Raw genomic sequence first — 26,122 nt, 5'->3', positions numbered from 1 at the left:
CATAACTCTATGTTTTAGGACCAAAAGGATGAAGGCTCACACACAGATGCACACAGAAGACGACAGATTAAAACTTACAAAAATACTCAACTGTGCAGAGTCTGGATTTCAGAGGGAGTTAAGCACTCTCTGAAGATCTGAGCCTTTGCCTTTAATGATAATTCAGTATTACTTATTATTGTAGCAAGTTTCCAGTTTGAAATTGGCTCTCACAATTAGAGTAGTTTAAGAACTACAAGACCTTCATGTCATGAAGGGGTCTGGATTTTTTTTTTTTTTGCAATGTTTTTGCAGTTATTGTCTTGTGCACTCAGTTACCAGGCCACTTCTGTTTTTAACAAAGGACCAGCATTAACACCTAAGGTAAGAGAAAACTTCTGGCTTGTTCTGATTTTTCTGAGATTTTCCCATATTGCAAACTGAAAATTAAAGCAACACCTTCTAAGCAAGGTCTGATACAGGCAAAATACCCTCAGCAGAGGGGATTTAGAAAGTTGCTAAAGCCAGCTATTGACTGCTCATACAAAACAGCATTGTACTAAAAGCTCTTTAGACAAGTCTGTCCCTTGTCATGGTCAGTATTTCAGGAAGGTGCCCGCAATGCTTTACAGCTGTCTCTTACCATAGCTAGGAAAAATAAGCCATTTACCAACTAAAGTCACTGCTGAAGCAGAAGAGAAAATCAAGTGAATTTCTCAAGGTATTTCAAGAAAATCTTAAGCTGAAAAGCCCAATATATCAGAGTATAAAAGATACAGCCAACGGACAATGAGATCAGTTGTGTTAATTATCACTGCAGTATTAATATTCCATTGAAAATTAGACTACAAAATATATGTTCCATGTATGCAGCAGCAAAAGGGCTACAGATTTCCAAAGCAGCACTGCAGGATACTCTAAGTAATACGTAAAACACATTTTAATGCATCTAGCAGCAGAGTGCTGTTGTACAATAAGCCCATATATCTCACCCTTTTTATCTCCTGCTGAGGATTTGGAACACACAAGGAACTTTTTCATGCTGCCCAAATACAACTCCATATTAAGAAGCTGCATGGATTGTGAAGTACTCAAACCAACATGACCAAGCGGATGCGGACCCAGAAAGGAAAAAGCTGGACTATGCATTATTAAGTAATCTATGAGAACACTTACTTTTTAATGGCTATTAGCTCTCCAGATTCAATGCTTCTCCCTAGGAGAACAGAGCCGTAGGTCCCATCACCAAGCTGTCTGATAGTTTTGTACCTATTCATGATGAGGATACTTCAGCTGCGAGCGCATTTCAGTTCTTGGCGTTTCCTGTGGTTTTTCTCCTCCGAGTGTAACCAGTTCTTTCTGTGGCAGCATAAATACAGAGCACTCAGGACAGTGTGAACAGTTGCAGGAATCATGTTTTCAAGACTTAGCCTTTGGCACAGAACATACTCCATTTGATTTCTGCACCCTTCTGAGATTGCTCGTTTGCAGATTCCACTCTCTTCCAAGAGAACAGTCCCTGTCAGCCGTACACAAACACTTGTCCTGGTGCCTCACCAGAAAGGGCCAGCCTGTATCTGCATGTAACTGGGTATAATCCCCAAAGCCAGTTCCATGCTAAAGCTAAAGGTGCCTTACAGAAAGCTTGCAGGCAGTCCTGATGGGAGACACCATTACTAAAGTTACAGGATAAAGTCTCACAGCCTGGACAAAACAATCTGCTACCAGAAAAAAATGAAGTTTTACAATACAATGGAATGGGATTTGTCCTAGCCAAATTTTTAGGCATGTAAGTCAACACCTTACAAGTCACACTGCCATCAGTTAAACCAATATCCTAAATTTCCATCTGGTCCTATGTGACAGAGCACAGACATATGCATTCCTTTAAACAAAGTGTGCAGAGGAAAAATATTACATTCATGTCAGGTAAGACCAAATGTATTTTACTACAGTAACTCTAAGCATGAATCAGTCTCCAGAAGTAGTGGCTACATCAGATTATCTATCCAATCTTTTGTTGTGACACTGCATGAATGAAAAAAAAAAACCCAAAAAAAACCAAACCCAAAAAAACACAGAATGGTTTGGATTGGAAGGCACCTTAAAAATCATCTAGTTCCAACCCCTGTGCCATGGGCTGAAACACCTTCCAGTACCCAGGCTGCTCAAAGCCTGACCCCATCTGGCCTTGAATCCTTCCAGGGATGGGGCATCCACAGAATCTCTGCTGGATAATGAAGCAAAAAACTTCTTGTTTCTAGTTTAACGTAATTGTTGTTGGTATTTCCTCCACTACAGTTTAGAAAAAATGTAATCTATTCTATCCAAACTAACCATACATTTGAAGTAAAACAGAATTCCCCTGCAATGAAGGTTTAGTCATTGCATTCTCTTATTTTTCACCTTTTAAAAAAGAACAATATACATGGCTTTTGACTTTTGCCTTCTGTAATGTGTATTTTAACTACACTGTCAACATTTTTTTGTAGTTGCCTTATATCTCCCTTACTTCACAAAGCTGTATTATGATTTTAGAAGTAATGGGACTATGTTACTGAAATGCTGAACTGACATCAATGCACAGCCACTATTCTGTAGCTGCAAGATGTTGTGAACATCCTTTATTTTCCATCTTCTAAGCCTACTAGCCCTACTAATACTGGTACAGGAATAAAGACCAGGCAATTTGAAGTTAGAAGACCTTTTGACAATTTACCCATTGTGCAGCATGTCTCTAAATCTATCAGACACTGGTCAGTGTCTCAGACAGGCAGGAAGAACTGCCTCTAGCAGTACCTGTTTCTTTCCATACACTCACTACTAGACAACCAGGACTGAGCACCTTACATTAGAAACCTAATCCCACATTTTGTACTACTTGCCAAGGAATATAGAGCCTGTCTGTAATAACAGCAGTTTCAAGTACCAGTTCTTTTTGGCTGGTTTTCAGGTTGTACACCTGAATAGCATAAAGCTAAGTTCAGTGGTCAGCATCCAGGTTAAAAAGCTTTAACCTGCTTACTCCAACTGGTCAGTGACTGCATGGCAGCTCAGAAGCCTTTATTCAGATCCTTGGCAACAAGATTTCAAACAATGACATCGTCTTGCACGTTCTCCTACTTTGAAAAGCTAAAATTTATTAAAATCCAAATAATTTTATACGGTAATTTCAAATCAACACAGTTGGGCCTTGTGGACTCTTCTGCACATACTGCCCTGATGACGGAGTTCTGAAATCATGATCCAGACAGCTGTGATGTCCTAAAATTCAGATTCCTATGCTGTCCCTGATTTACCATTCACGTATCCCTTGCAGGGAACCATGACTGAAGAGTGGAGGAGCACCCTTGCCTCATATTTGATAACCACAGCAAAAACAAACTCCAAACAACAACAAAACCCCTCAAATCCAAAACCAAACAAAATACCAATACACAAGAAAACCAACCCCCACCCAAATGAAACAATACCCCCAAAAACAAACAAAAAAACCCCAAACCCCCAACCAACCAGAAAAACCCCCCAAATAAACAAACAAACAAAAAACCCCAACAAAAACAAAAAAACAACAATAAAACCAAACCAGTCAGAAATTACTTATTTCAGTAAGGAATTAATGCTAAAAAACATGCCAGGATGCACAGAAGTTAACCCAGCTCCCCTGGAAGCACAAATCCACCTGTGTGAAAACCCACTGACAAAACCTGAAAGAAGTCTTCTCTGGTTAACTCAATCAGCGTCATTTCTTGTTGTTAATAGTGAGGTTCTTTTCAAAATCTACTTTACTTGGCCTTCAGACTGTTTTGCCTGAGTCCCACACAAATTACTGAAAAGAGCACGAATCTCCGACAAGCAGTCTGCAGAGCTACAACACGTATCATCTAATCTAAAAGTACAATCCACACAAATTCACAGCACCAGAGGATGTAAACAAACTGCAAAAATATCTTAAAGTAAAAAGTGTGTTGATACTAAAGAGTAAAATGTAAATCCCTTATTTCCATCGTTGTAACAGAGTGTTCACTGTACCTCACCTATACTTTCTTTCCCCGCAGAAATCGAACAGCAAAACGCCTTTAACAGAAAGCCCAATTCGAGCGTACTAAGTACAACTGAAACCTACTATTTCGCTTATGAACCCTTTAAATACGTATCCCCTCCTGTTTGAAGTGCTGAAGCACCGAGAACTGAAAGCGAAACTGGCTCGCCCTGCCACAACTAAGAAACGCAGACAGTAAACAAACAGCATGTGCCTTTTTAAACTTGTCCTGCGCTGTGGCAATTACTCGAGGGTATTACTAGCAGGAAGCAGTGAGAAAGGCGCGGTTCAGAGCCGTCGATGTCCATGGGTGCGGTCCCAGCGGCTGCCGCGTTTGTCACTGAGGGCTCTGGGGGTGCCCCGTGAGCCGCACACCAAGGCAGGGACAGATGTGCGATGGCGGGTCCGCCGCTCAGGCCAGGTCCCGGCTCCCGCCCGGCCTCCGCGCTGCGGCGGTGCTCGACCCCCAGCCTCGGCCCTGAACACTCGAGTGTCCCCGCTCCCGTTCCTCACCGTACGGGGCCGCGGGTCCCCCGGCCCGCCGTGCCCGAGCCCGTGCCCGGCAGGACTCACCGCGGACGCGTCTCCCCGCTCGGGCCCGGCCTGCGGACGGGCCCGGAATGGCGGGGCGCTGAGCTGGTGGTTAACGAGAAAAAAACAAACCAAACCATCTCTGGAGCATCTCACTTTATGAGAGACTGCGGGAGTTGAGCCTGTTCAGTCTGGAGAAGACTGGGAGGGGATTTCGTTAATTCATAGATATGTCTCAAAGGTGGGTGCCAAGAAAGGTGGTGCCAGGCTCTTTTCAGTGGTGCCCAGTGACAAGAAGAGGAGCAATAGCCATAAACTGAAACACATGAGGTCCCATTAACCGTGAAGAACTTTACATTGAGGGTAGCAGAGCACTGGGACAGGCTGCACAGGGAAATCACAGAGTCCCTCTCCAGAGACATTGAAAACCCATCCTGGACGTATTCCTGTATAACCAGGTGACCCTGCCTTGGCAGCGGGGTTGGTCTAAATGACTTCCAGAGGACCTTACCAACCCTAACAGTTCTGTGATTATTGTGAAAACAAAACGCAGCCAAACAAACACAAACCCCACACTCTCACATCTCAGAGAGGAGTTTAAACAACAAAACCAGAATGCAGAAATACCAAACTGTGAACAAATGGGAAGAATATCAACATTTTAAGTGGGGGCCTGTGTCTTCCTCACCCAAGCACCAGCAGCTCACCCTGGCTCTGACAGGGTCAGCCTAAGACATAATGGAAAGCAAAAGGAAAACAAGGAACAAAAAATTGTTCTAAAACAATTGATTATAAGGACTGTAATAGTGATACAGGAAGAGACAGTTTCATTTTACACTTCATCCCTTAGGTTTTAAGAGTAAAGCATACAGTTAATTCCCAGGGTTTGGAAAGACAGGATCAGCTAGTGCTGTAATTCAGGAGTACAGTAGGACATGACATTCATTTGCTAAAACAGGTGTGGGGAAACAAAGCTCTGGGTGCCTCCCCCATCTAGTCATAGGCTAATCTTTATATTTACACGAATATATCATAAATACTCAAATTCCCTCCAACAGACAGGCGTGATTCTCAGTGAAGCCAGGAGGAGCAGTGAGACATGAGATTTCTGCTTTAAGCCACCCATATTGCATCCCACGTGCACAATCACGTATTAGCGCTCAGCCCTGCGACAGCCACAGGATGCCGTTTTTCTGTTGTTACAGGCAAGGCTTTTTCATTCTCAACAGAATCATATAATTATTTGGATTTGAAGTGACCTTAAATATCATCTAGTTTCAACCCCTCTGCCATGGGCAGGGACACCTTTTACTACACCAGCTTGCTCAGACCCCCACCCAATCTGGCCTTGAACACTGCCGGGGATGGGGCATCCACAGCTGCTCAGGGCAACCTGTATCAGTGCCTCACCGCCCCCACAGTAAAGGATTTCTTACTAAAATGTAACGTTTAGTATCTAAGCAGAGGCACACCCAGGTAGGAGAAAATCAGCTTTGACTCCATCTCCAAACGAGAAGCAGCACTGATGATAACCAGTTGCAGCCATGAGCAGCTCATCTCAAAGCTGTGTCATCCCAACTCTCACACGGCCCGCCAGCAGCACCCTGTCCCCCTGCTCCGGCTGCCCGGCCACGGATCGGCGCCCGGCCTTGTCGGGCAGCCCCCTTGCCTCTCTCCTCTCCACAGAGCAGCTCTACGGTCACCTGGATCTGAAGCCCACTGCCGATGCCGGCTCCCACAGCCCTTGCAGCCCCATTTCCCGCCCCCGCCGCCCAAGCCTGAGCGCTCACCTACCCCTCCAGAGAGGACACACGCCTCCTCATCCTCTTCCTGAAAACGCTCAGGGCAGTAGACATGCACAAAGGTTCACAGATCCATACACGTGGTTTTCTTCTGGAACAAAAAGACTGTGATACGCTTTAAAAAAAAATAGGTTTCGTCCAATTTTAGAAAACTTGATAAGGCATGTGCTGACAGCAGGTGATAACTGTGCTCACTGAACTGGACGGGCAAATTACCAGGGCCACGAGATTCAATGGTCTCGGCACCGCTGTTATCTCCACAGCGCGGCTCCGAGCGCTCTCCCGTTACCTGTGCCAAGGTCCCGGTCTGACCGCAGTCGCAGCGGAAATCGCGGCTGCCGGACATCGCCGCTTTACCTCAGCTCCAACTGCTGGGATCGCGCCTGCCGGGATTCCCACTCACTACAGTTCCCGGCAGCCTTTGCTCTGCCGCTCTTCCCCTGGTGTGCCGCCGCGGACTACGCTCCCCAGCAGGCCTTGCACCGCGCCGCCGCGGGCGGCAGAGGCGGCACGGGCCGCGGTGCGCTCTGGGACGGGGAGTCTGTGCGGTAGCGCGTCGTAGCGGCCCGCGCGGGAGGCGGCGCTCTGACCTGGCGGGTTCGCCCGGGCCGTGTCCCGCCGCTCCCGCCGCCGGCCCTGCTCGCCGGGAAGATGGCTGCTGTCCGCAGGGCCCGCAGGGACTCCCGCTGCGTGGTGCGCTTCTCCGACCGAGAACTCTGCTAAGTGCCCCTCGCGGGCAGGGAGGACACACGGACCAAGCGGGGGAGCAGAGCCCCCGGGACGGGACAGCGCCGCCCGAGCGTCGGCAGCATGGTGAGCGGGCCCGGGCGGCGGGGGCTCGGCTGCCGTGCAGGGACGGCCGGGCGGGACCGGGACGAGGGGGGCGTGCGTGGGAGCGGCCCCCTGGCCGAATTACCGGCAGGCAGCCCTGCCCTGCCCGCCTACCCGCCCCCGGGCTCCGGGCGATGCTTGTGGGAAACGCGCCGTGATCCCGCCCCACCGGCGCTTGACGCGGCCGCCGCCCGCAGGGGATTTTGCTGAGTGGGGCCGCTTGGTTCTGGAGCGATCTAGCCCTCCGTAGGAACGCGTGAACAAAATCCCTGTGTCATTACAGGGGAGCGTGCCCTTCCTTTCCCTTCTTTCCCTCAAAAATGTGGCATAAAGTCACTCAGTAATGTAAAGGACTCCGTGGGCCAGTGACTCGAGTTGAGTTTGTAATTTAACATATCAGAAATACTCCTTGGTTCGGCATTGCTTTATTGACTGCGCCTCAATATGGATTCAAGTATCCATGATGAGAACTCTATCATTCAAAGTTAAACCATTTATATCGCACAGGAGCTGTTAAAATGTCTCACCACGGTTATAAAAACTCTTATTTTTGATCACAGTGTTGTTTCTACCACATTTACAGAAAAATAGGACAACTTTCTCATTTTTTTATAAAACCAAGAGGAATGTTAGCTGGTAATCACTGTTTCGCTTTGCCGTGCTTGCTCCTCCCTGAGTTCTGTATGGCTCACACATAGCAGCCCTGTTCAACTGGTGACACTCAGCTTCGAACTGTTTCTGATCTTGGTTTTATTTTGCCGAAACAGAGATCAGAACTATTAAAGGACGTGATGTTACAGACAGTTTAGTGAGCGGTTAATATACTCTGAGGAAATCAGCATGCAATTATTGATTGCAAAACAAAACTGAACTGTGCAAATAAACTAGTTCTGCATTTGGCAAATGGTTTCTGAAGCTTTGCAAACAAATCAGAATTGAATCTACTCAGCTGACTTAATTTTTCTGAGTTGCAGCCTAAATCAGATGTTTACTTTTGACACGTTACCTTTTGGTGGCTTGATAGACTACTACTTTCCTCATGGAAAATTAATGAAGCCAATCAGCCAGTACACAGTACGATGTCTTCCTTTCAATCAGGATGAAGTCACTGTTCCATGTGACAGCTGACTTGTATCAGGAGAAAGGCCAGCAGCACAACGATGAACTATCTAGATTTATCCCCTAAGTAGCAGTTGGGGCACAGTGTTCTATGAATTTTAGAAACTGTAAGTACAACACAAGTATTCTCTGAGTGTGGTCAAGGAGCAAATTTGTGCATGTTATGAAGTGCTTTAGGTGTGATCTCATGAGCTGTCTTCACATGAAGGTGAAGGTCCTTGCTTCACAGTACCTGTGTTTACTCACTTGTCCCAGCAAAATCATAGGATTTCAGCAGGCCAGATAAATAGTGGAAAGGTTGTTAATAGACATCAGTTTTCCAGTTTGTTCCTATGCGGTAGCAATGAATTAATTGCTTTACCAGTAAGTTCAGGGTGGCTGCCACTACTGTCACAAGACAGACCTTTGACATGAGAGACTGCAGATTGCACATGTATACAGTATGGAGAAGGTAATGACAGCACTTCGGTTGTAATCAATTTCATGATGGCTTTTGACAGCTTTTAGACTGTAGGCCAGGTCTTCATAGGTATTTTTGGTTTGAGTTGTGAGCATATTTAGGTTTCAAAGAGCATCAAATGACATTTTGGATGCAGTTAGTCCACTACCATGTCTGACTGTGACTCAGAAATGAAGAAGTAGGGCAGCTGAACAGAGAGGAGGGGTTAAAAATCAAGAGTTGAACAGATTAGTGAAATACCAAGTTTTTGAATGAGGTTAACTTCATCCAGCTCCCTAACCTTCTAAGTAGTTTCAACTCTTAATTCAGTTTGTTTACAGACTCAGGAGTTAAAGGTTTTAATGGGCGTGGCTTTATGCATGAGAAGATAGTGTATTGATTAAGATAAAAAATTGCTAATTTCTGCATTTTGCAGATAAAACCAGGCTTATTCTGCCCAGACCGGAGAGCTGCCTGGACATAATTCAGCTGCAAACCAGAAGACTTGCACTCTGCACAGAATTAGGTCTTATTTCTGCCAGCCCAGTGCCATAATAATGCACTTACAGACACCCATTTCAGAGCTAGCTCATTCCTAGGCTGGCTCTGCTTGGCCAACAGAATATTCCTGGATGCTGATAATGTGGTAGGATTGTCACAACTCATAGGGCATTAACAGCCTGCAATTAAATTGTAGAATCAAAGCCCATGAAATTTCCAAGTTATTTACTCCTTGATGAGATTTAATGCCACTATTATTTTATTCACCTGTTTCCTCCACTGGGAAATTAAAAATGTACAGAAATTAAAAATGAGAATGTAGAAGTAGATGCAATATCTGTTTATCTTCAGCCAACCAACCATGTCTGTCAATTGTAAATGATAAATTATATGAAACATCAGTGAAAACACTTTTACAGATGACTAACTGGTAAGATTATGGTCGTTGGGGAATCCGAAGACGTGTGCTAACTCCAGGGAGGTGCTTGTCACCCAGACAGAGAGATTAAAGGTTGCCTTCCCATCACATTTGCTAGTATTCTGTAGTTTGATGAGAACTTCAGGTGCTCTAAAAATGGTATACATTTTCTGAGTACAAGAATGCTTTGATTTCTGCACTTTGACTGTGCAGGAGGTAGAGATTTCTTTTTGAGAGCTTGGTAGAATCTCACTTAGGCGGAATATCACTTCAAGTCTCTGAGTACAAAAGGAAGGAGTGGGAAATAAAATTTTTAAAGTAGTTGTGATAACGTCAGGTTTGCCTGCTTGTAATCTCACTTTGCATTGTCTACTTGCAGAACTATAGATGTGAATTTCAGCGCAGAATGTAGAAAAACTGGTTTGCTTCAGCTGCAGGAAAAACCTTAAACAAATCCTTAGTTGAGATTTTGGGGTGTTTTATTCCCCTTTCTGGCATCTTGCTGTTGTTATCATTGTAGTTAGTGGTTTGTCGTTAATGCTCAGAATTAGTTTTCCTTTGTTTTAGTGTAGACTCCATAAATCTCAGTATATTTCACTATGATAATTAATTAGCATCTTTTTAAGTTTTTATCTTAAACTAGCTGGCTTAACTTGCTCTGTAGAGCCATGTTAGGTTTAGTCAAAGGTCTTATTTCAGGTTTTATTTGTTTAACCTGTCTCACAGCTGTACTGTAAATAAAACCAACTGTCAAGCTCTCATGCTAGCTTTTTATTTTATTTTCCAGTACATTTCTTGTTTAGTTTCACATGTGTATGTAAAGTATCTATTGTTATTCAAAGCACTTTTGTGCTCTTGCAAATATTAAACAAATCAAAACTACTGGTTGTCTTTACAATGAGAAAATAGTGATTAAATTTTAATTTGTTGGACAAAGGACATTATTGTTTAATACTGAAGCTTTTGCTCTGTGCTTTGACATAGACACAGTGTATTTAGTCAGGTATGCCAGCCTTCAAGTGATACACAACTAATCTGTGTTGGATTAAAATGCAAAACCCATCCTCACTGAATATGAACTTCATTAATATGGAAGTACAACTGATCTCATTTGTTTTAAAATTAATTTTTATCATCAAAAGGGAAGTATGCTTAATTTTTTTTTAATGTGTGTCCATGACAGTTCTTTGTGAATGTACTGTAGGAACTTAGGCAGACTCTATAATCACATTTGACTGCTCTTTACTAGGCAGAAGCTGAAGAAGATTGTCACCCTGATTTGGTAAGAACCGATGACAGTGAAAGATCTGGTGAAGCAAATCTTCAGGTATGTCTCTCATGCTAGTGGGTTTTTACAAACATAGAATGCTGTGATTTAAACTGCATCACTTATCCTCATTTATTTACCACACATCTGTTGATCTGACAAATGCTTAATCTGCCTGCCCTTCCAAAAGTGAGATAAATTTTACGTTGTGCTCTAAGTGTCAAATTCAGTCTTCACCTACCTGTGTAGATGAAAAGAAAGCTTATGACAGATCTGGAATTTCTTTGAAGAACTGTAGAACTTGGACAGCAGTTTCTGTGATCAAATTCTAGTTTAAGTTGTCACTCTTTACTGGACCAGAAAGGTGATAAAAGCAGTGTAACAGAAAAGTGTGTTCTCCTACAAGACTAGATTTCTGTGTAGTTGCTCCCCAGAAGTTGTGATGATTGCAAGAGACATGTAAAGTGTAACTTCAAAGATGCTAAAAAAAAAGGCATGACAGGAATTGCAACTTGTATTATTTCACAGAGCATTGTCCATACTTTTAAAAGAGAAAGGAGTAAGGTCTTATTTGTATATTATATAAATTGCCATCTTGAATGTTAGATAACTTAGAATGCCTGTGTACAAAAATGTGGATTTTCTAAATTTTAATATTAAGAGCTAATTGATTTATTGCTTTTGGTAATGCTACATGAACGAGAACAAACATGATCTTGCCTGGAAAGATCACTTTTCTGTGGAATCTTAGGTCATAACCATAGCACTGACAAGCACATCAGTTTTTCTTCTGAGGTGAACAGTCCAGAAAAAAGAACTTTTGTTATTGAAGGATCCTGAACAAGCGCTTGTGCACTTTTTTGTTTTAATTTACCATAAAACAATTGCTAACTTTCTGTGCCTGAATTCACTGAAGCCATCTAAGGCTTGGAAATGTAAAGCATAGTTTTGAAATTCTTTTTTTGTGTTCATAATTTCTCCTCAGAAGATATACAGTCTGAATATTTGATACTATGTAGAATTAATCATGTTTTTTAGGCAGAGCTCCAGATGTTCAGAGCTCAGTGGATGTTTGAGCTTGCCCCAGGTGTGAGTTCTAGTGGGTTGGAACCTCTGCCATGCAGAGCATCATCAAGAGAACCTGGACTAAAGTCTGTTGATGCCAGGGGAAAACAGGAGATAGCAAAAGAGGAAAAGGTACAGAAAAAGATGCATCATTTTGAGATTTTATTTGTCTGTATTACTGTTCCAGTGTAACTTTTCTAAAAGCTAATGCTAAATTAAATCTGGAGAAATAACAGAGGTTATTGTCTTGTTATCTCCCATACCAATGTCTGCATAATCCTACACTGATTTTTCTAGTCTTTATTGCCTTGGTGTCACCTTCACAATCTGCTTTCTGAAAGACTGTATGTAAGGGGCAAGCAGCAGGAATATAGATAGTTTGTTAATTGGGAATTTCAGTCATCTTATGCCTTGTAGCACAATATAATTTTATATATAAAATTATTTATATATTTTTTTTGTTATCTCTGTCTTAAGTACAGTAGGTAAGGTCAAAAATAATTCTAAGGCAAGTGATGTTGCACTTTTACTTATAAGGAATTGAAGAAGTGCTCTGTGTAATTTGTTGCGCAGGCAAAAGAACTTTTCCTGAAGGCAGTGGAAGAAGAGCGAAATGGGGCCCTTTATGAAGGTAATATGAAAGTCTACAATGAACACCCTTATTGTGGAGAAATCTAACACCTGTGATTTATGGGCAAATCTGCATGGTGCCAGTGAATGTAAATTATGGGCTAACAGTGGTTTGAGAGCTCTGTCAGTCAGATAAGCAAACAAACATGCTCTAGAAGGAACCATCATATCACAGTTCTAAGGTTGAGGTAAAGCAAAAATGACATCAAGAAAGGAATTTCTAGCTTTCAGGCAATATAACAGTATCTTAGAACGCCTCTTTATGTGACTTCTGCAACTTGAAATTAGCATAATAATTACTCAAGGCAATAAACTATTTCCTGTGCTCACAGTTCTCATCATTCCACTATGAACAAAACTGCTGCTTGAATGCTTTGTTGTTTGGTTGTGGGGTTTTTTTGGTGCTGGGTTGTTTTGGTTTTTGGTTTTTGGTTTTTTTTGAGAGGGCTCTTTGGGTTTGGGGGTTTTTGGTTGGTTGTTTGTTTGGTTTTTTATTAACACAGCATGCTAAAATAGTTTTTTCAAGAATTCCTGCAGTGAACATTCAAAACTGGTAGTCTTTGAGATTTGTCATAAAATACTTAAGGTGCTTAGCTTGCTTACCTGCACTTTTGCTATCAACACTAGTAAAAATGGAAATTCAAAGGTTTTCTCTTACATTTAGTTTTCAGAGTCTAGAGAGCAAGAAGTCTGTCCTAACTTCCAAGTCCTATAGTTCAGTAGTGGAGATACCAATTTTCTGATTCTTTCATGTGAGAAAGAAAGCAAAGCAGAATGTATGTGCCATCCTTCTCATCCACCAGAGGGTTTGGCCACTGTGTTTAAAGTGCAGGTGCAAAATAAGTTAAGGTACTGAAATCTGAGAGAATTCTGAAAGCTCCTGAACTCAGACACCTGCTGAATACAAAATTTTCACTTCACCATGGGAATTTTCCTTCATTTTCGAGGGATTTCTGGTTTTGTTTTATATCTCATATTAACTGAGAAAAATATGAGTCCCCTGCAGTTAATAAAATCAGTTGTCTTAGTTTCTAATTTGTTACGTGTTTTTACAGGGCACAGTTACTTTAGGCTAAGATACAGTGAGTGTTTGGTAAAGGATTAAATGCACAGTAAAAAAAATATGTCAGCACTAAAAATCTGGTACGTATTTAGGAAATCATGTAGTCAATTGTGAAGGTTCTTTCTGAATAAATTAGGGAAAAAAGGTGAGGAAAGTGGTCTATTTAAACATTGTCTATATAAAATGAAAGCTGTGGTTTCATCTGCTTCAGTACACTCCTTTTTTGTTAAACTTAGCAGGAAAGAAATACTAATATCTAACAGTTCCATTCACAAAAGTGTTTCAGACATCTGGATTGCATGAGTGTGAATTCATCTTTCTCAACTGAATTTGATTTGAGACTTAGAGAAACTAAACTGAGCTATTTCTACACATAGATCTGTATGAGACCTTAGAGGCATGGTCCTACGCCAGACACAGACAGATATATTACCGAGCACATGTTGGGACATCTGTTTTCAGACCAGGCTTTTATTTGCTGACCTGGCCCAGGTCATCAGAATCCAAGCCTGCTTCTGAAATCTGCTGATACCTGATGTTTGTGAGACAGTTATGTGCTGCAGCTTGTTCTTGCTTAAGTACAGTAGAGGCCTTGTCTGCAAGATTAAATGCTAAAGTTGAGACTGCTCTCTCTTTAGCTGGCTCCTGGTATTTCCAGTCCTCAACAGCCAAAGGATACTATTTGTCAGTCACTGGCCCTGACACGAACTCAAGGAAATGGGAACTTTTACTAGTCCCAAACTCGAGATTTCTCGGACTCATCAGACAAATTCTGAGCTCCTCACTGATGTTTTATTTGAGTTTTGGTTGGAATACAGAGAAACATATACATGCCCACATGATTTTACTACTGGTATTAAAATAGATTGAATGTGCATACATCAAATTAATTTAAATTAAGAAGGATTCACAGAGCTGACTCAGGAGGAAGGCATTCTGTAGCTTAAATAACAGTTTGTTGCCACAGTGATGTTCCTGAACCTCTTTCTCTGGGAAATCTTAGCAAGTGCCAGGCATCAAACAACATCAGGAGTTTGTAATGTTTTAGTGGAAAATTTTCTACTCCATAGTTGATTGTGGTAATTAAGGTAAATCTGTAAAAGCTGAAACACATCTGAGCTAACTCTTTATTCTGAAAAAGTACATGAGGTTTTTAGTTTTGAAAATAGGTCTTTAATGTTCCCCTCTTCTATATTGAATTTAAACCTAACAGCTGAGACTAAACAAGCTTTCCTAGGCAAAGGCATTTCCCACCTTTTTAGTGTTTTTAGCTGAAATCATCTCTCTGAAAGCAGTTTTTGCTTTGGTAAGCTAGTATGGACATTGGATATGTTTGAACATCAAACCTTTCTTTTCAGCCATCAAGTTTTATCGTCTAGCCATGCAGCTTGTACCTGATATAGAATTTAAGATCACCTATACACGGTCCCCAGATGGTGATGGAGTTGGAAAGAGGTGGTAAGTATAAAATTTTACTAATTAAGTGCATAGGAGTACTGAAACATGACATTTTGTTTCTGAAGGATATCAATATTCTGCTGTAATATGCAGTTGTATGTCTCTTAGTATCTGGAAAACTTACCTACTCTCACTTGAGTAGACTGTATTTTTTGAAGACAGTAACAGGCTTGTTTGGAGCTAGCTAATGTCAGGGGGAAGGATCACAAATACTTATGCTGTTGCTTAATTTAAAAAAAGCATCGGTCACTATTTTGATTTTTGATTTTCAGATTTAGGATCATATACAAAGTTGTAGATGGCAAAACGATTAATTAGTTAAAGCTTCATACTAATAAAATAAGCATCTGAATTAAGCAAACTAATAATCTGTTCTTGTGCCAACACAGCCAAACAAGAGCATTTTCAGTAGAGCCATACATTTAGAAGCTCAGAGACTGCAATCTGAGTGATCTAGTCTTTCATCATTACACACATCAGAGTACCCCTAACCTCAGTGCAGCAGATGTGCAGTGACTTAGGGCTGCCTTAACTTGAGCCCAAGACTCATGTTTAAGGAGGGCCAAAACTTCTGTTCCAGCCCCTGCAGCCTAACACAGACAAGCTTATGGAACAGATTCCCAAATTCTTGCTTACTCATAGCAGCTATTGGTGCCCCTGATAGCTGCATCAAAAAATCAAGAGTTTTAACATGGAGAATTAAAAAGGAAAGCACAACCATGTCACTGTGGTATTACTAGCTCAGTCTTGTTGCCCCAGGACAGTACAGTTCCAGTGCAGCTGTTGACTTAATATAAAAGAATGCAAGATGAGCTAAGTGCTTTATTTCTATCCATTAGTTTCATATCTGAATGTGTTGCTAGCATGAAATCTTTGCTGTGCATTTGTGCAGTAGGAAAACTACTGGATCATGCTCTATAGTCATGTAAAAACCTTGGTTTTTATAGGATTATTTTCTTTCTTTAGCATAATTTTCTCTACTCCATTAAGACTCTCTGACCTGAAGTTGGGCAGGAGTGATCCTTCTGGAGGGTGGGAAGGCTCAGCAGAGAGATCTGGACATGCTGGATGAATGAGCCAAGGCCAATTGTGTGAGTTTCAACAGGACCAAGTACTGGGTTCTGTGCTTGGGCCACAACAACCCCATGCAGAGCTACAAGCTGGGGACAGAGTGGCTGGAGAGCTGAGTGTTGGAAAAGGACCATGGGGTCCTGGTTGATAGTTGGCTGAACATGACCAGTGTGTGCCCAGGTGGGCAGGAAGGCCAGGGGCATCCTGGCCTGTATCAGCAATAGAGTGGCCAGCAGGAGCAGGGCAGGGATTGTCCCCCTGCACTCAGCACTGCTGAGGCCACACCTCCAGTGCTGGGTCCAGGTCTGGGCCCCTCACTGTGAGAAGGACATTGAGGGGCTGGAGTGAGCCCGGGAAGGGAAATGGAGCTGGTGAAGGGTCTGGAGCACAAGTCCTGGGAGGAGCAGCTGAGGGAGCTGGGGGTGTTTAGCCTGGAGAAAAGCAGGCTCAGGGGAAATCTTAACTGTCCTCTACAGCCACCTGGAAGGAGTTTGTGCAGAGGTAGGTATTGGTCTCTTCTCCCAAATAACAAGTGACAGGACAAGAAGAAATGACCTCAGGGTGTGCTTTGCTGTTAATATTAGGAAAGAGTGTTGGCAAGCACTTGAGTAGGTTGCCCAGAGAAGAGGTTGAGTCACCATGCAGGGAGGTATTTAAAAGATGTGTACATGTGGCAGTTAGGGACATGGTTTAGTGCTGGGTGAATGGTTGGGCTTGATGATCTCAGAGGTCTTTTCCAACCTAATTTGTGTGGATTTTTATTTGGTTTTTTAAATGTTGCTATACTGTTCCGAGCACCTTGTGGCAGTGAGGGAAAATAACCAGTAGTCTCAACTGTTACTCTACTGTTCAAAAGCAGTATTTGTAGAAATGTATTTCTTGGGAGAGATTTTAGTTTGTGCTTTCTGAATTACTGTTGTAGGTGTTTCATACAGTCTTGATGAGAAAAAACAAATTACACAATTAGGTTTGAAAAACCAATTTACAGTGTGGCCTGTAGGTACTGGGACTGACCATCATAATCATCAAAATGAAGGTATGTTGAGTGCAACATTTTACTGTAGTCTTACTTAGGACAGACCCAAACATAATTGTCTTCTCTATGGTACTTCAAAACCCATTGGTAGGTCTACTAGTTGCTTGCTTATATTCTCAACTAATTTTGTTAGCTTGTTTAGAGTAGAATTAGAGTAGAATTGAACAGTATTAAAAAGTACTGTAAGATTTCTTAATTAGCCTGTATACCAAGTCAGGGAAAAAAAGCTGGTTCGTGATTGCTCAAGGAGTTTTGTGTTGTCGTTTCTGGTTATTTGGGGCAAGCAAACAGGCAGCTATTAGAAGATCATATTATGATATACAACTTAAATTTAGATTTCTTTTATTAATGTGGTAATGTTCTTTTATCACTTAGTAATCCTTCAAATTTACTGATGAGTAGCAAGCTTGTTTTCTGTTCTGCTATTTTGTTCTGGCTCCTGAAGTTTATTATTTCTGCCTATTTATAGAATAGGTACAAAAGTAGTTTTCCTTCATTACTGTTGAATACCCCCACCAAAGATCCCACTTTAGTGAATAACACAAGCGTGAAAAATAATTCTTAATTGTTTCCAATATCTTACATCATGAGAAGGATTACAAAATACAACTTCTCATTAACAACACTTTATTTCCTGCATATGCTATATCTTAGACAAAGTAAAAGATGAGATTTTTCTTCTCATGAGGTCAAGAAATTCTTCAGTAACTTCAATAAAAAACTGAAATACAAAATAAAAAACTGGGATGGGAATTTAATGAAAAAGCCCCAGTTGTTACTCTCAGAGGCATTCCAGCAATGTCTTAATGACCTTGATCATATTTCAGTAGTTGTTTTATTGTATGATGAAATGTGATTGCTTTAAAAATGTACAAGAAACAACTCTGTTGAATGGGAGTATAGTAGTGGATTGATGCCAAGATGAGAACGTATGTTGGTATGTTTTGTCCAATATTACAGTGTTGGCATTGTCCCTTTTCTAGTGTTGAGGATAGCAAAGAGGATGACAAAATGGCAGATCTCCTGACGGATTTCCAGCAGCAGTTAACTCTTCAGGAATCTTCAGTCAAACTTTGTCAGCCCGAAGTTTATGTCAGCCAGACCCACATCTCAGGTAAGAGTTGAGATATGCTGTAGGAGTTGAGAGGCAGAATTTATATTGACGTTTCACTTTATTAAAACATTTGTCTCCTTCATTCAAAAGCCACCTTTGAAGAAGTGCCTATATTATCTCTTTATTTACTTCTGTAGTTAGATACAAAGGAGAAAAAAATTGTCAGCTAGGTAAACAAATCTTGTTCTCATACCACGTCTTTATCACACAAGATTTTCACATAAATAGTATTTCTGAGTAGAATTTTCAGGATCAGAGGCATACTTAAAAGTAGCAACTTCTAGGAATGGACTTGCTGAAGTAAGTGTATTCCAGTTTTCCTTCCAGTTCTTTTGGTTTGGTTTGCAAATACAGTTATTACTACAGTTTCTAAGTGTGAGTAAGAAACAATTGTTTTGTAGACTATGCATCTTTACATTTCTTGGTTTAATGTGATACTCCAGGAAATTTTTGCAACAAGTATGTTTTTAGGGTCAGAAAGACTAAATAGCAAAGCTAGAAAGTCTTTTGAAGGTTAATGACTTTCAGTGCTTCAGTTCTAGGACAGTTATCCTGAGACTTCCTTATGAGATCTAAATTGTAGCGTGTATATGAGCTACGATCTCTCTTAAAAACAGATGGCTTGGTTCTGCATCCTAAATTATCAGTTGCACTTTGAAATCTTGGCCTGATCTCCTTTGTTCTGGTCAAGGAAAGAAAAGTAAGTGAAGCAAATCAAAACATAAAGAAAACAGGCTTGGAAACTTTATTTTTTTTTTAATAGCTGATGCATTTTACACTTGGGAAAACGTATTTTCTTTTTTTTACCGATAAAGACAAGATGTTGCAGACCTTACTCTAAAATGATCTCAGGAGATGTGTCCTTTGAGCAGCAATGTTGGTCTTTCCAGCCAGTCTTGTGTCTTTTTTACTGACTTTTTTATAGCAGAAAGAAAACTTTTTTTAAAATCACATTGGCTTCAGAAGTTAGTAGGCTAAAAAGAATCAAAAGAATCTTTTATGGATGTCACATCTAATCCATAGTGACATCTTAAGTTAATTTTTTTTTGGTTTGGTTTTGTTTTTGTTTTGTTTTGTTTTGTTTTCTGGCATTGGGCTACAATGTGAAAAGTAGGATTTTTTAATGGAAAGCAAAAGCCAAACCTGGAATTATAAATAACCTGTTGACTTACAGGTTGCATCTAACAGGGATTTCTTTTCTCTTTTTAGCATTGCCTATGGAAGTACTAATGTACATTTTCCGATGGGTGGTTTCAAGTGACTTGGATCTAAGATCATTGGAGCAACTATCTCTTGTTTGTCGAGGATTTTACATTTGTGCCAGGTATTGTAGATAACTTACCTAGACTGAAACTTCTTTTTTTGCACTAGTATGTCCTTTTCCTTCCTATGGACATTTTCATGTTAAGCTCCTCACAGAGCTAATCAGTTTTTTAATACACTACTAAATGGTATGTGAGATAGATGACTTTACTGTAATAAAAATCTAGCATAAAGTATTACTTGCTCTACCTTGTTTGCAAATCAATGTTTCAGGTCTCCAAAATATGGTCTGTTGTCATGCTTGTATAGCCACACAGAGAAGTGCCAGGGTGTGTGGGTGGATGGAATGTAGGAGAATAGAGATAGTGATGAAGGTAATCTCACCCCTAAGAAGTTACAGCTGCCCTAATTATCAAGCATTAGGAATAGGCCTGCCTTTAATAGGCCACAGCTAGATCTAATTAGAATGGGTATTGTAAAAGAGTAGGTTGGCTGGTTGAGAAGTTAGATGAAGTTTTTTGGCTATGCTGAGAAGAAGAAGGAGTCAGTGCTGTGAGGAGCTGCCCATGAGAAATCACCAAGAAGGCGTGAAACCTTTGCAATAAGATGGCAACAAGGGTGCTGCAGTGTTGTGGTTCTGTACTTGGATCAAAATGACACTCTTTTCTTCAGTTTCACTGGGAAGAGGAAAGGCTTTCAAACACTCCAGGATTAAGTAAATTAGTCAAGGGTTTTAAATTATGAGCTATTTTTGTTCAAGAAAGTTTCTTTTAGTTGCATCCAAACTAAGTAGGAGAGTGTTACTTTGATGTATAAAGGATAAAGGGGGTTTGTAGAGAAGTTATGGGGTTTGCTTTTTTCTTGTTTTCACTAGAGATCCTGAAATCTGGCATCAAGTCTGTTTGAGAATATGGGGCCGGAGCTGCAATAAACTTGTTCCGTATACATCTTGGAGGCACATGTTTTTGGAAAGGCCTCGTGTTCGATTTGATGGTAAGCTGTACTATTGGAAACAGTTGTAACTATGTGTGACAGAAACAGTCAGGTGGGTTTGATGTTTGTGATGTTGTTAGACCTAACCTGAATTTGTTTGTGAATTTCAATTTGTAGAATATATGCAAAGAGAAGGGAAAGGTACAAGAGATTAAAATAAAAACTTCCATGTATTTAAGTAACAAAACCATACTCAAAAGTTTTAGATTATTGGCTTTTTCATCATAAATATTTTATGTTCTTAGTTTTTGTTCATATATCTTCCTTTTCTGTAGGTGTATATGTCAGCAAGACAAAATACATACGTCAAGGAGAACAGTCCCTTGATGGTTTCTATAGAGCATGGCACCAAGTGGAATATTACAGGTAGAGCTGTAGTACAATGAGTGAGTGAAATGTTTCTCTCTTAAGTTCTTTAAATCCACCCCTGGCTATCACAGACAATAATCATTCTGTAAAGCTGAATGGGACTGCTACAGTGTGTAAAGCAATGTGTATTTTTTGAGAATAGGTTTTAGAAATAGAATCTAATAATAGAATTCTGTGATAATCAGAAATGAGCTTAGAAACATGTTTCATCCTCACTTAAACCATGTCACGTGGCAAAAGCTTAAAGGCTTATAACAATTAATAGTTACCTACAGATTGCTTTCCATGTCTGATACAACACATGACACAATTCAGCAAAGAGAATACATGTGATTATAGAAGATCAGTCATTTAGCATATGTGTAATCAGTTATAAAAATCAAGAGGCTGAGCTTTCTCATCTTGCTGTAAATGCCTTGCCATTTGTTTCCTCAGCCTGATTTTTTTTGCTGTTGTTGATCTTATGCTCCCAGCATTTATTGTTTCATTCTGCCGCCTCTTCTGAGGCTGGAAACTGTTCATAGAAACCTGATGAAACGTCATCATTGAACCTGGTGGCTATTGCTGTAGTCTCAACCATTAGCACAGTACTTGAGTACTGTAAAAATCATTCAGGTGCCAGAACCTGAAAAAGTCTGCATGACATTACTAATTTTGTACTGATGCTGTAATTGAGATTTTGTTGCATTGGTCTCAGCGGATAGGAATGGAGAAACTTGAGGTCAGTTTTGATCCCAGAGTAGCCACCTTGCTTTGGTAGAGGTGATAAAACTTCATAACTTCCTCTTTCAATATTCATAACTCTCTTTTGATTTCTGATCTCTTTTTTTTTTTTCTGTTATGTGTGAAGAAATGTGTTTTCAAATGCTATTACCAATTAAGTTCTAAATCCTTCTGGGTAACATCTGTGATTTTAAAAGCAAAAAAACAGGAAAAGGATGTATTTTCTAGGTTTGCATTGTGTAATTATGTTTTTGCAGGTATTTGAGATTCTTTCCAGATGGTCAAGTTATGATGCTAACAACTCCTGAAGATCCTCAATCTATAGTTCCTCGCTTACGGACTAAAAACACAAGGTTATTGAAATAAAGTATTTAGCTCTAAGTTTTCATTTTGCTTTTACCCAGAAATTTCTATTTACTTTTGTCTCAGATTCTATATTCTGTCATAGCAAAACAATGTTATTTATATTGTGTTATAGATGTTTATAAGAACTACAAAAAATTTTCATCTTTATATAAAGATATCTTTCATTTTAGGGTCCTGATACTGTAATTAGATTTCCTTTGTGGGTTATGTGATTTGAAATTTTTAAGGCAAGTAGATGGAACAATCCTTTTAAAGATATTATTTTGTTACTGTCTGCCTTCTCACACTTTCTTCACTGAAGGAAAGTGAAGATTTCAGTGGGATATGTTGCAATTAGCACTTTTTGATGTTTGGACATAAAAACATAGAAAACCATTTGCAACTTCAAAACAGGTTTGGGCTGTTCACTAGAAATCTGTAAATATTTAGCAGTAGGCTACGTAGAACCAACTAACTTATGTTTACAGTTCTGTTTGGGAAAATTAAAAGCAAATTTCCAAAATGTTTTCACCATTTAATATCATTGATTAGGCTTTACTGAATGGAAATAAGAAATAGTTTGTATCATTATGCTATGTAGTCAGTCTTTGTTTCATTGCTGATACTTGTATTATAACAACATCACACTTTTGAGACATTTTTTGTATTCTTGACATTATCCTCCTTTTTTACCTTCCAGAACGGATGCAATCTTGCTTGGCCATTATCGCCTTTCCCAGGAAACAGACAATCAAACCAAAGTATTTGCTGTAATAATGAAGAAAAAGGATGAGGTACGTAGAAAAACAGAATAGAGGAGAACTAGATAAACAAGATTTTACTCAGACTGAGTGTTTTAAGGGACCCAAAGATTTGCCTTACACCAAAAGATTTAAAAATTAAATTAATTTTTTAACAGTTTAAAAATAAAACATAAATAAGCATGGTGATGTCACATTTGTCCCTAAATCTGTAATAATTTATTAAGGCAAATAAATACCTGGTTCATATTTAAACAGTTGTTCTCCCCCTTTAGGCTTAGTTTCCATTTATAGTGCTGTTAGGAGTCAACATTGTTAACGGGAAAGAAGGATGATTCTCATTTTCTCAGAACAGATTTGACTGTGTGCAGTTATGGTCCACAACATTTAGTAAAACTAGATAAGCAGTATTCGTTAATTGAACTCTGAATGATTTGGTCAACTTAAAAATTCTTCTGATGACCAAAGTGCTAGTGTGGAGAAACTTGTGAAGAGTAAGAAGTGTCACAGTGACTATGCACATTTGGGTGGTGTCCTGTATGCTTCTTTTGCTTTCTGTGAAAACTTCTTCCATCATTAACGTACACATTTATGTATTTTGAAGGACCAGTAGTACTTGTTTTTAACTATGAGAGTTGTACCAGTCTGGTCTCACAGTTACTTAGGATAAATAGTTGCACAATGTGTTCTTTGTAGGTCATGAAACTTCTTATTTCTCTGTACAGAAACCAGTTGATTACCATAAATACAGGTATTTCCGCCGAGTTCCTGCTCAAGAAACGGATCACAGTTTCCATGTAGGACTACATTTGTGCTCCAGTGGGCGCCAGAGGTTCAACAAACTTGTGTGGATACATCATTCTTGTCACATCACTTGCAGGTGAGTAAAGGGAGAATAAGAGCAAAGAAAGATACTAAACTGTAGAATTAAAGGTGACGTTGATTTGTCCAGTACTAAGTACAGAAAATGTAAAGAGTGTGAGACTTAAGTGGCTTTAACAAAATGTAATGAAAACAGTAACTGGTCCTGATTTTAAATACATAATGAACTTTATGTAAAGAAATCCCAAGATTTTAGTAACCTGTTTTAATGATAACAGGAAGTGTCCTAAGTAGAATAACTATAGTTTTTTAGCTTTTTAAAGGGTTTATGCATAGTGTTTGATTTCAGAACTGAATCAGGGTTGAATGACTTAATGTGGTGTTAGTGAGGGTGTGTAGAAACTGTGTATTCATTCAGATACATATCTGTTCCACTGTGGATGTGCAGACTCAAGTACTAAAGTCTGTACTTTTCATGTGAGAACTCTAATGTTCCTAACTATATAATCCAGCAGTGCAGTGTATGGGCCTGTGATCAGCTGTTCTGATCACTTACCAGGCAGGAGCCATGACCACTGTTCTTGCATCTGACACTTCAAATAACTGGCAAGTTGGCTTTCCAGATTTATGTTGCCAGTTAGGGTGGATTTAGTCCTTGTCTTCCAGTGTTCTTAATATTCAGTGTTTTTATAGGAACATAGCTCAGCTCTTGAGCTGTGAGAATATAAAATGCAGGAAATAAACTACTTGGGGTTTGGGAGTGTAGGTACTTCCATAAACAGAAAAAATGCTTTTGTAAAAGCTAATGTTGTCATACCTAATTTATATTGCAGACATTCTTTTCAGCGTGAAGTTTCTGTACTGCTTAGGTCTTGGATCTCATAATAAGAGTGGGAAGGGAAAGTGGTTTCTTAGCTATGGATGTTCTGTATAGCATTACTCAGCTAAAAGTCAAGTGCTTTCAGAACGAGGCATTAAAAAAGACACTTTATTCCTACTGTAGTTTGATGCACACACTGTACTATGGAACACGATTGCCTGAGGGACTCAAACAGCAGCTTGTGTCTAATTTAACTTTTACAATGCTCTTTGCAGATCAACTGGTGAGACAGCTGTTACTACTTTCGACATTGACAAAATGTACACCCCTCTGTTCTTTGCACGAGTGAAGAGTTTTACTGCATATTCAGAAAAGCCGCTCTAAGAAACACCTTCTCCTCTCACAACTTTTGCATGAGTAAAAGGTTGTAGCTAATAAGCACTTAAGTTATAAATGTGTATATATTTGGAGCATTTTAAAATTCTGGGAAATTTCTTGAAGGCAGTATGTTCTATTTGATTGTGAGTTGCTGGGATTTTGTTTTGATTTTTGTTTTGAGAAGCTTATGCGTGTTAAGCACATTTTATTTGTGATAAGAATTTGATAAAGTTTTGTTGTGTTCAGTTTTTTAAAAAAATATTTTTAAATCAGTTTTCTTAAAATGTGAATGTTCATCTGCCTAGACTCCAATTAGTTCAAAAGGAATCAATAGGAAAACCTCACTGTCCATGGGACAGTGTGTATGGTCTCTGATGAGGACTCGAAATGTGAAAAGGGAGAAAGTTGTCATCTGTTAAACTCTGTGACTTAAAAGAACTTCAAATAAATCTTTTCTTTAAATTAAACTTATTTTGTTTACCTTTAAGATCTGGCATTTTGTTGACATCAACCTTAAGGAAAAACCGTCAACGGCAAGCAAACACAAAATATAAAATTTAACTGCAGAGGTACATCCCCACCAATGCAGTCAGTTGGTTATCAGTGTAACTTGATCTTGGTAGAAGTTCAGTGGAGCCTGCCTTCTCCACGGGATGTGCGTGGAGGGGAGAGGGATACAGGCAATGAGTTGTTCCCTTGTACTGTAGGGCGAGTTTGCAGGTATGTGGCCCTGCCTGGGGGGTGTCACAGTGCAGGGGTGAAATGGTGGTGTGTACTGCTTGTGCACTGGCCTGGTGTGAATGCACAGCTAAGCACGGCTCACTTGGACATGATTGTAATGTGTTACTGCCCATCATCTAACCTTGCCACACATGCTGTAAACCCTTTGAGCATTTGTTTTACTAAATAAATTTTGAGGCTGCTGTAGATGTTCAGGTGCTGTGTACTGCTAATCATGAAGTGTTCCTTGAGGTCTGGTACAGGTACTGTACGCTGCTTCTCCTGCATATATCGCTTGGGGGTGTAGTGCAGACATTGTAATGCTGCTTATTATGTGTGTATCTTGGATCCTGGAAGAACTGAAGCTTTTTACTGTAGGTTTTTTTAAAGCCATTTTGCATAATTTACCTTTGACCGTCTTGTATCAAAATACTGATCTGGACTTGAGGACTAAAATATGAAAGCTGTGGAAAGAACTATACTTGTTCTATAATTTATAAACTGTATCTTTGCAAGGAGCTACATGATTAAAAAATACATCAATAAATTATGATTTTGAACA

At 40.0% G+C, this 26,122-nt stretch overlaps 2 protein-coding genes across 14 annotated transcripts in view; one reads left to right on the top strand and one right to left on the bottom strand.

Annotated features, from left to right (window-relative positions):
- CILK1 (ciliogenesis associated kinase 1) overlaps window positions 1-6,789 on the bottom strand; it is a 26,210-nt gene extending 19,421 nt beyond the window's left edge. The window contains exons 1-3 of one of the 11 annotated variants that reach the window (XM_041410641.1): window positions 6,571-6,788; window positions 6,347-6,445; window positions 1,156-1,338 (exon numbers count right to left, since the gene is read on the bottom strand). In XM_041410641.1, the coding sequence (XP_041266575.1) occupies window positions 1,156-1,256 (101 nt within the window). In that variant the 5' untranslated portion in view covers window positions 1,257-1,338; window positions 6,347-6,445; window positions 6,571-6,788. Of the gene's footprint in view, window positions 1-1,155; window positions 1,339-1,428; window positions 3,382-3,686; window positions 4,106-4,534; window positions 4,652-6,342 lie in introns of those variants that run through there. The other 10 variants (XM_041410640.1, XM_041410643.1, XM_041410644.1 and 7 more) reach the window with 10 other exon arrangements.
- On the top strand, window positions 6,732-26,122 carry FBXO9 (F-box protein 9). Of its 3 annotated transcripts, none has more exons than XM_041410651.1 (13): window positions 6,732-7,167; window positions 10,916-10,989; window positions 11,968-12,126; window positions 12,568-12,625; window positions 15,046-15,145; window positions 18,236-18,366; window positions 19,576-19,690; window positions 20,504-20,622; window positions 20,898-20,988; window positions 21,972-22,067; window positions 22,760-22,853; window positions 23,546-23,700; window positions 24,738-26,122. In XM_041410651.1, exons 3-13 carry the CDS (start codon window positions 11,980-11,982, stop codon window positions 24,844-24,846), a joined length of 1,215 nt encoding a protein of 404 aa, XP_041266585.1. In that variant the 5' UTR covers window positions 6,732-7,167; window positions 10,916-10,989; window positions 11,968-11,979; the 3' UTR covers window positions 24,847-26,122. The 3 variants fall into 3 exon arrangements, with proteins under 3 accessions (XP_041266585.1, XP_041266583.1, XP_041266586.1); XM_041410649.1 differs by having other exon boundaries at window positions 6,838-7,167; window positions 10,912-10,989; XM_041410652.1 differs by lacking the exon at window positions 11,968-12,126 and having other exon boundaries at window positions 7,029-7,167; window positions 10,912-10,989.

The sequence above is a fragment of the Onychostruthus taczanowskii genome, unplaced genomic scaffold, assembly GCF_017590055.1.
Source record: "Onychostruthus taczanowskii isolate IOZ18803 unplaced genomic scaffold, ASM1759005v1 scaffold33, whole genome shotgun sequence".
Classification (NCBI taxonomy): Eukaryota; Metazoa; Chordata; class Aves; order Passeriformes; family Passeridae; genus Onychostruthus; species Onychostruthus taczanowskii.
Note: the sequence above shows the minus strand (reverse complement) of the source record. Positions and strands in the feature narration are given on the sequence as shown.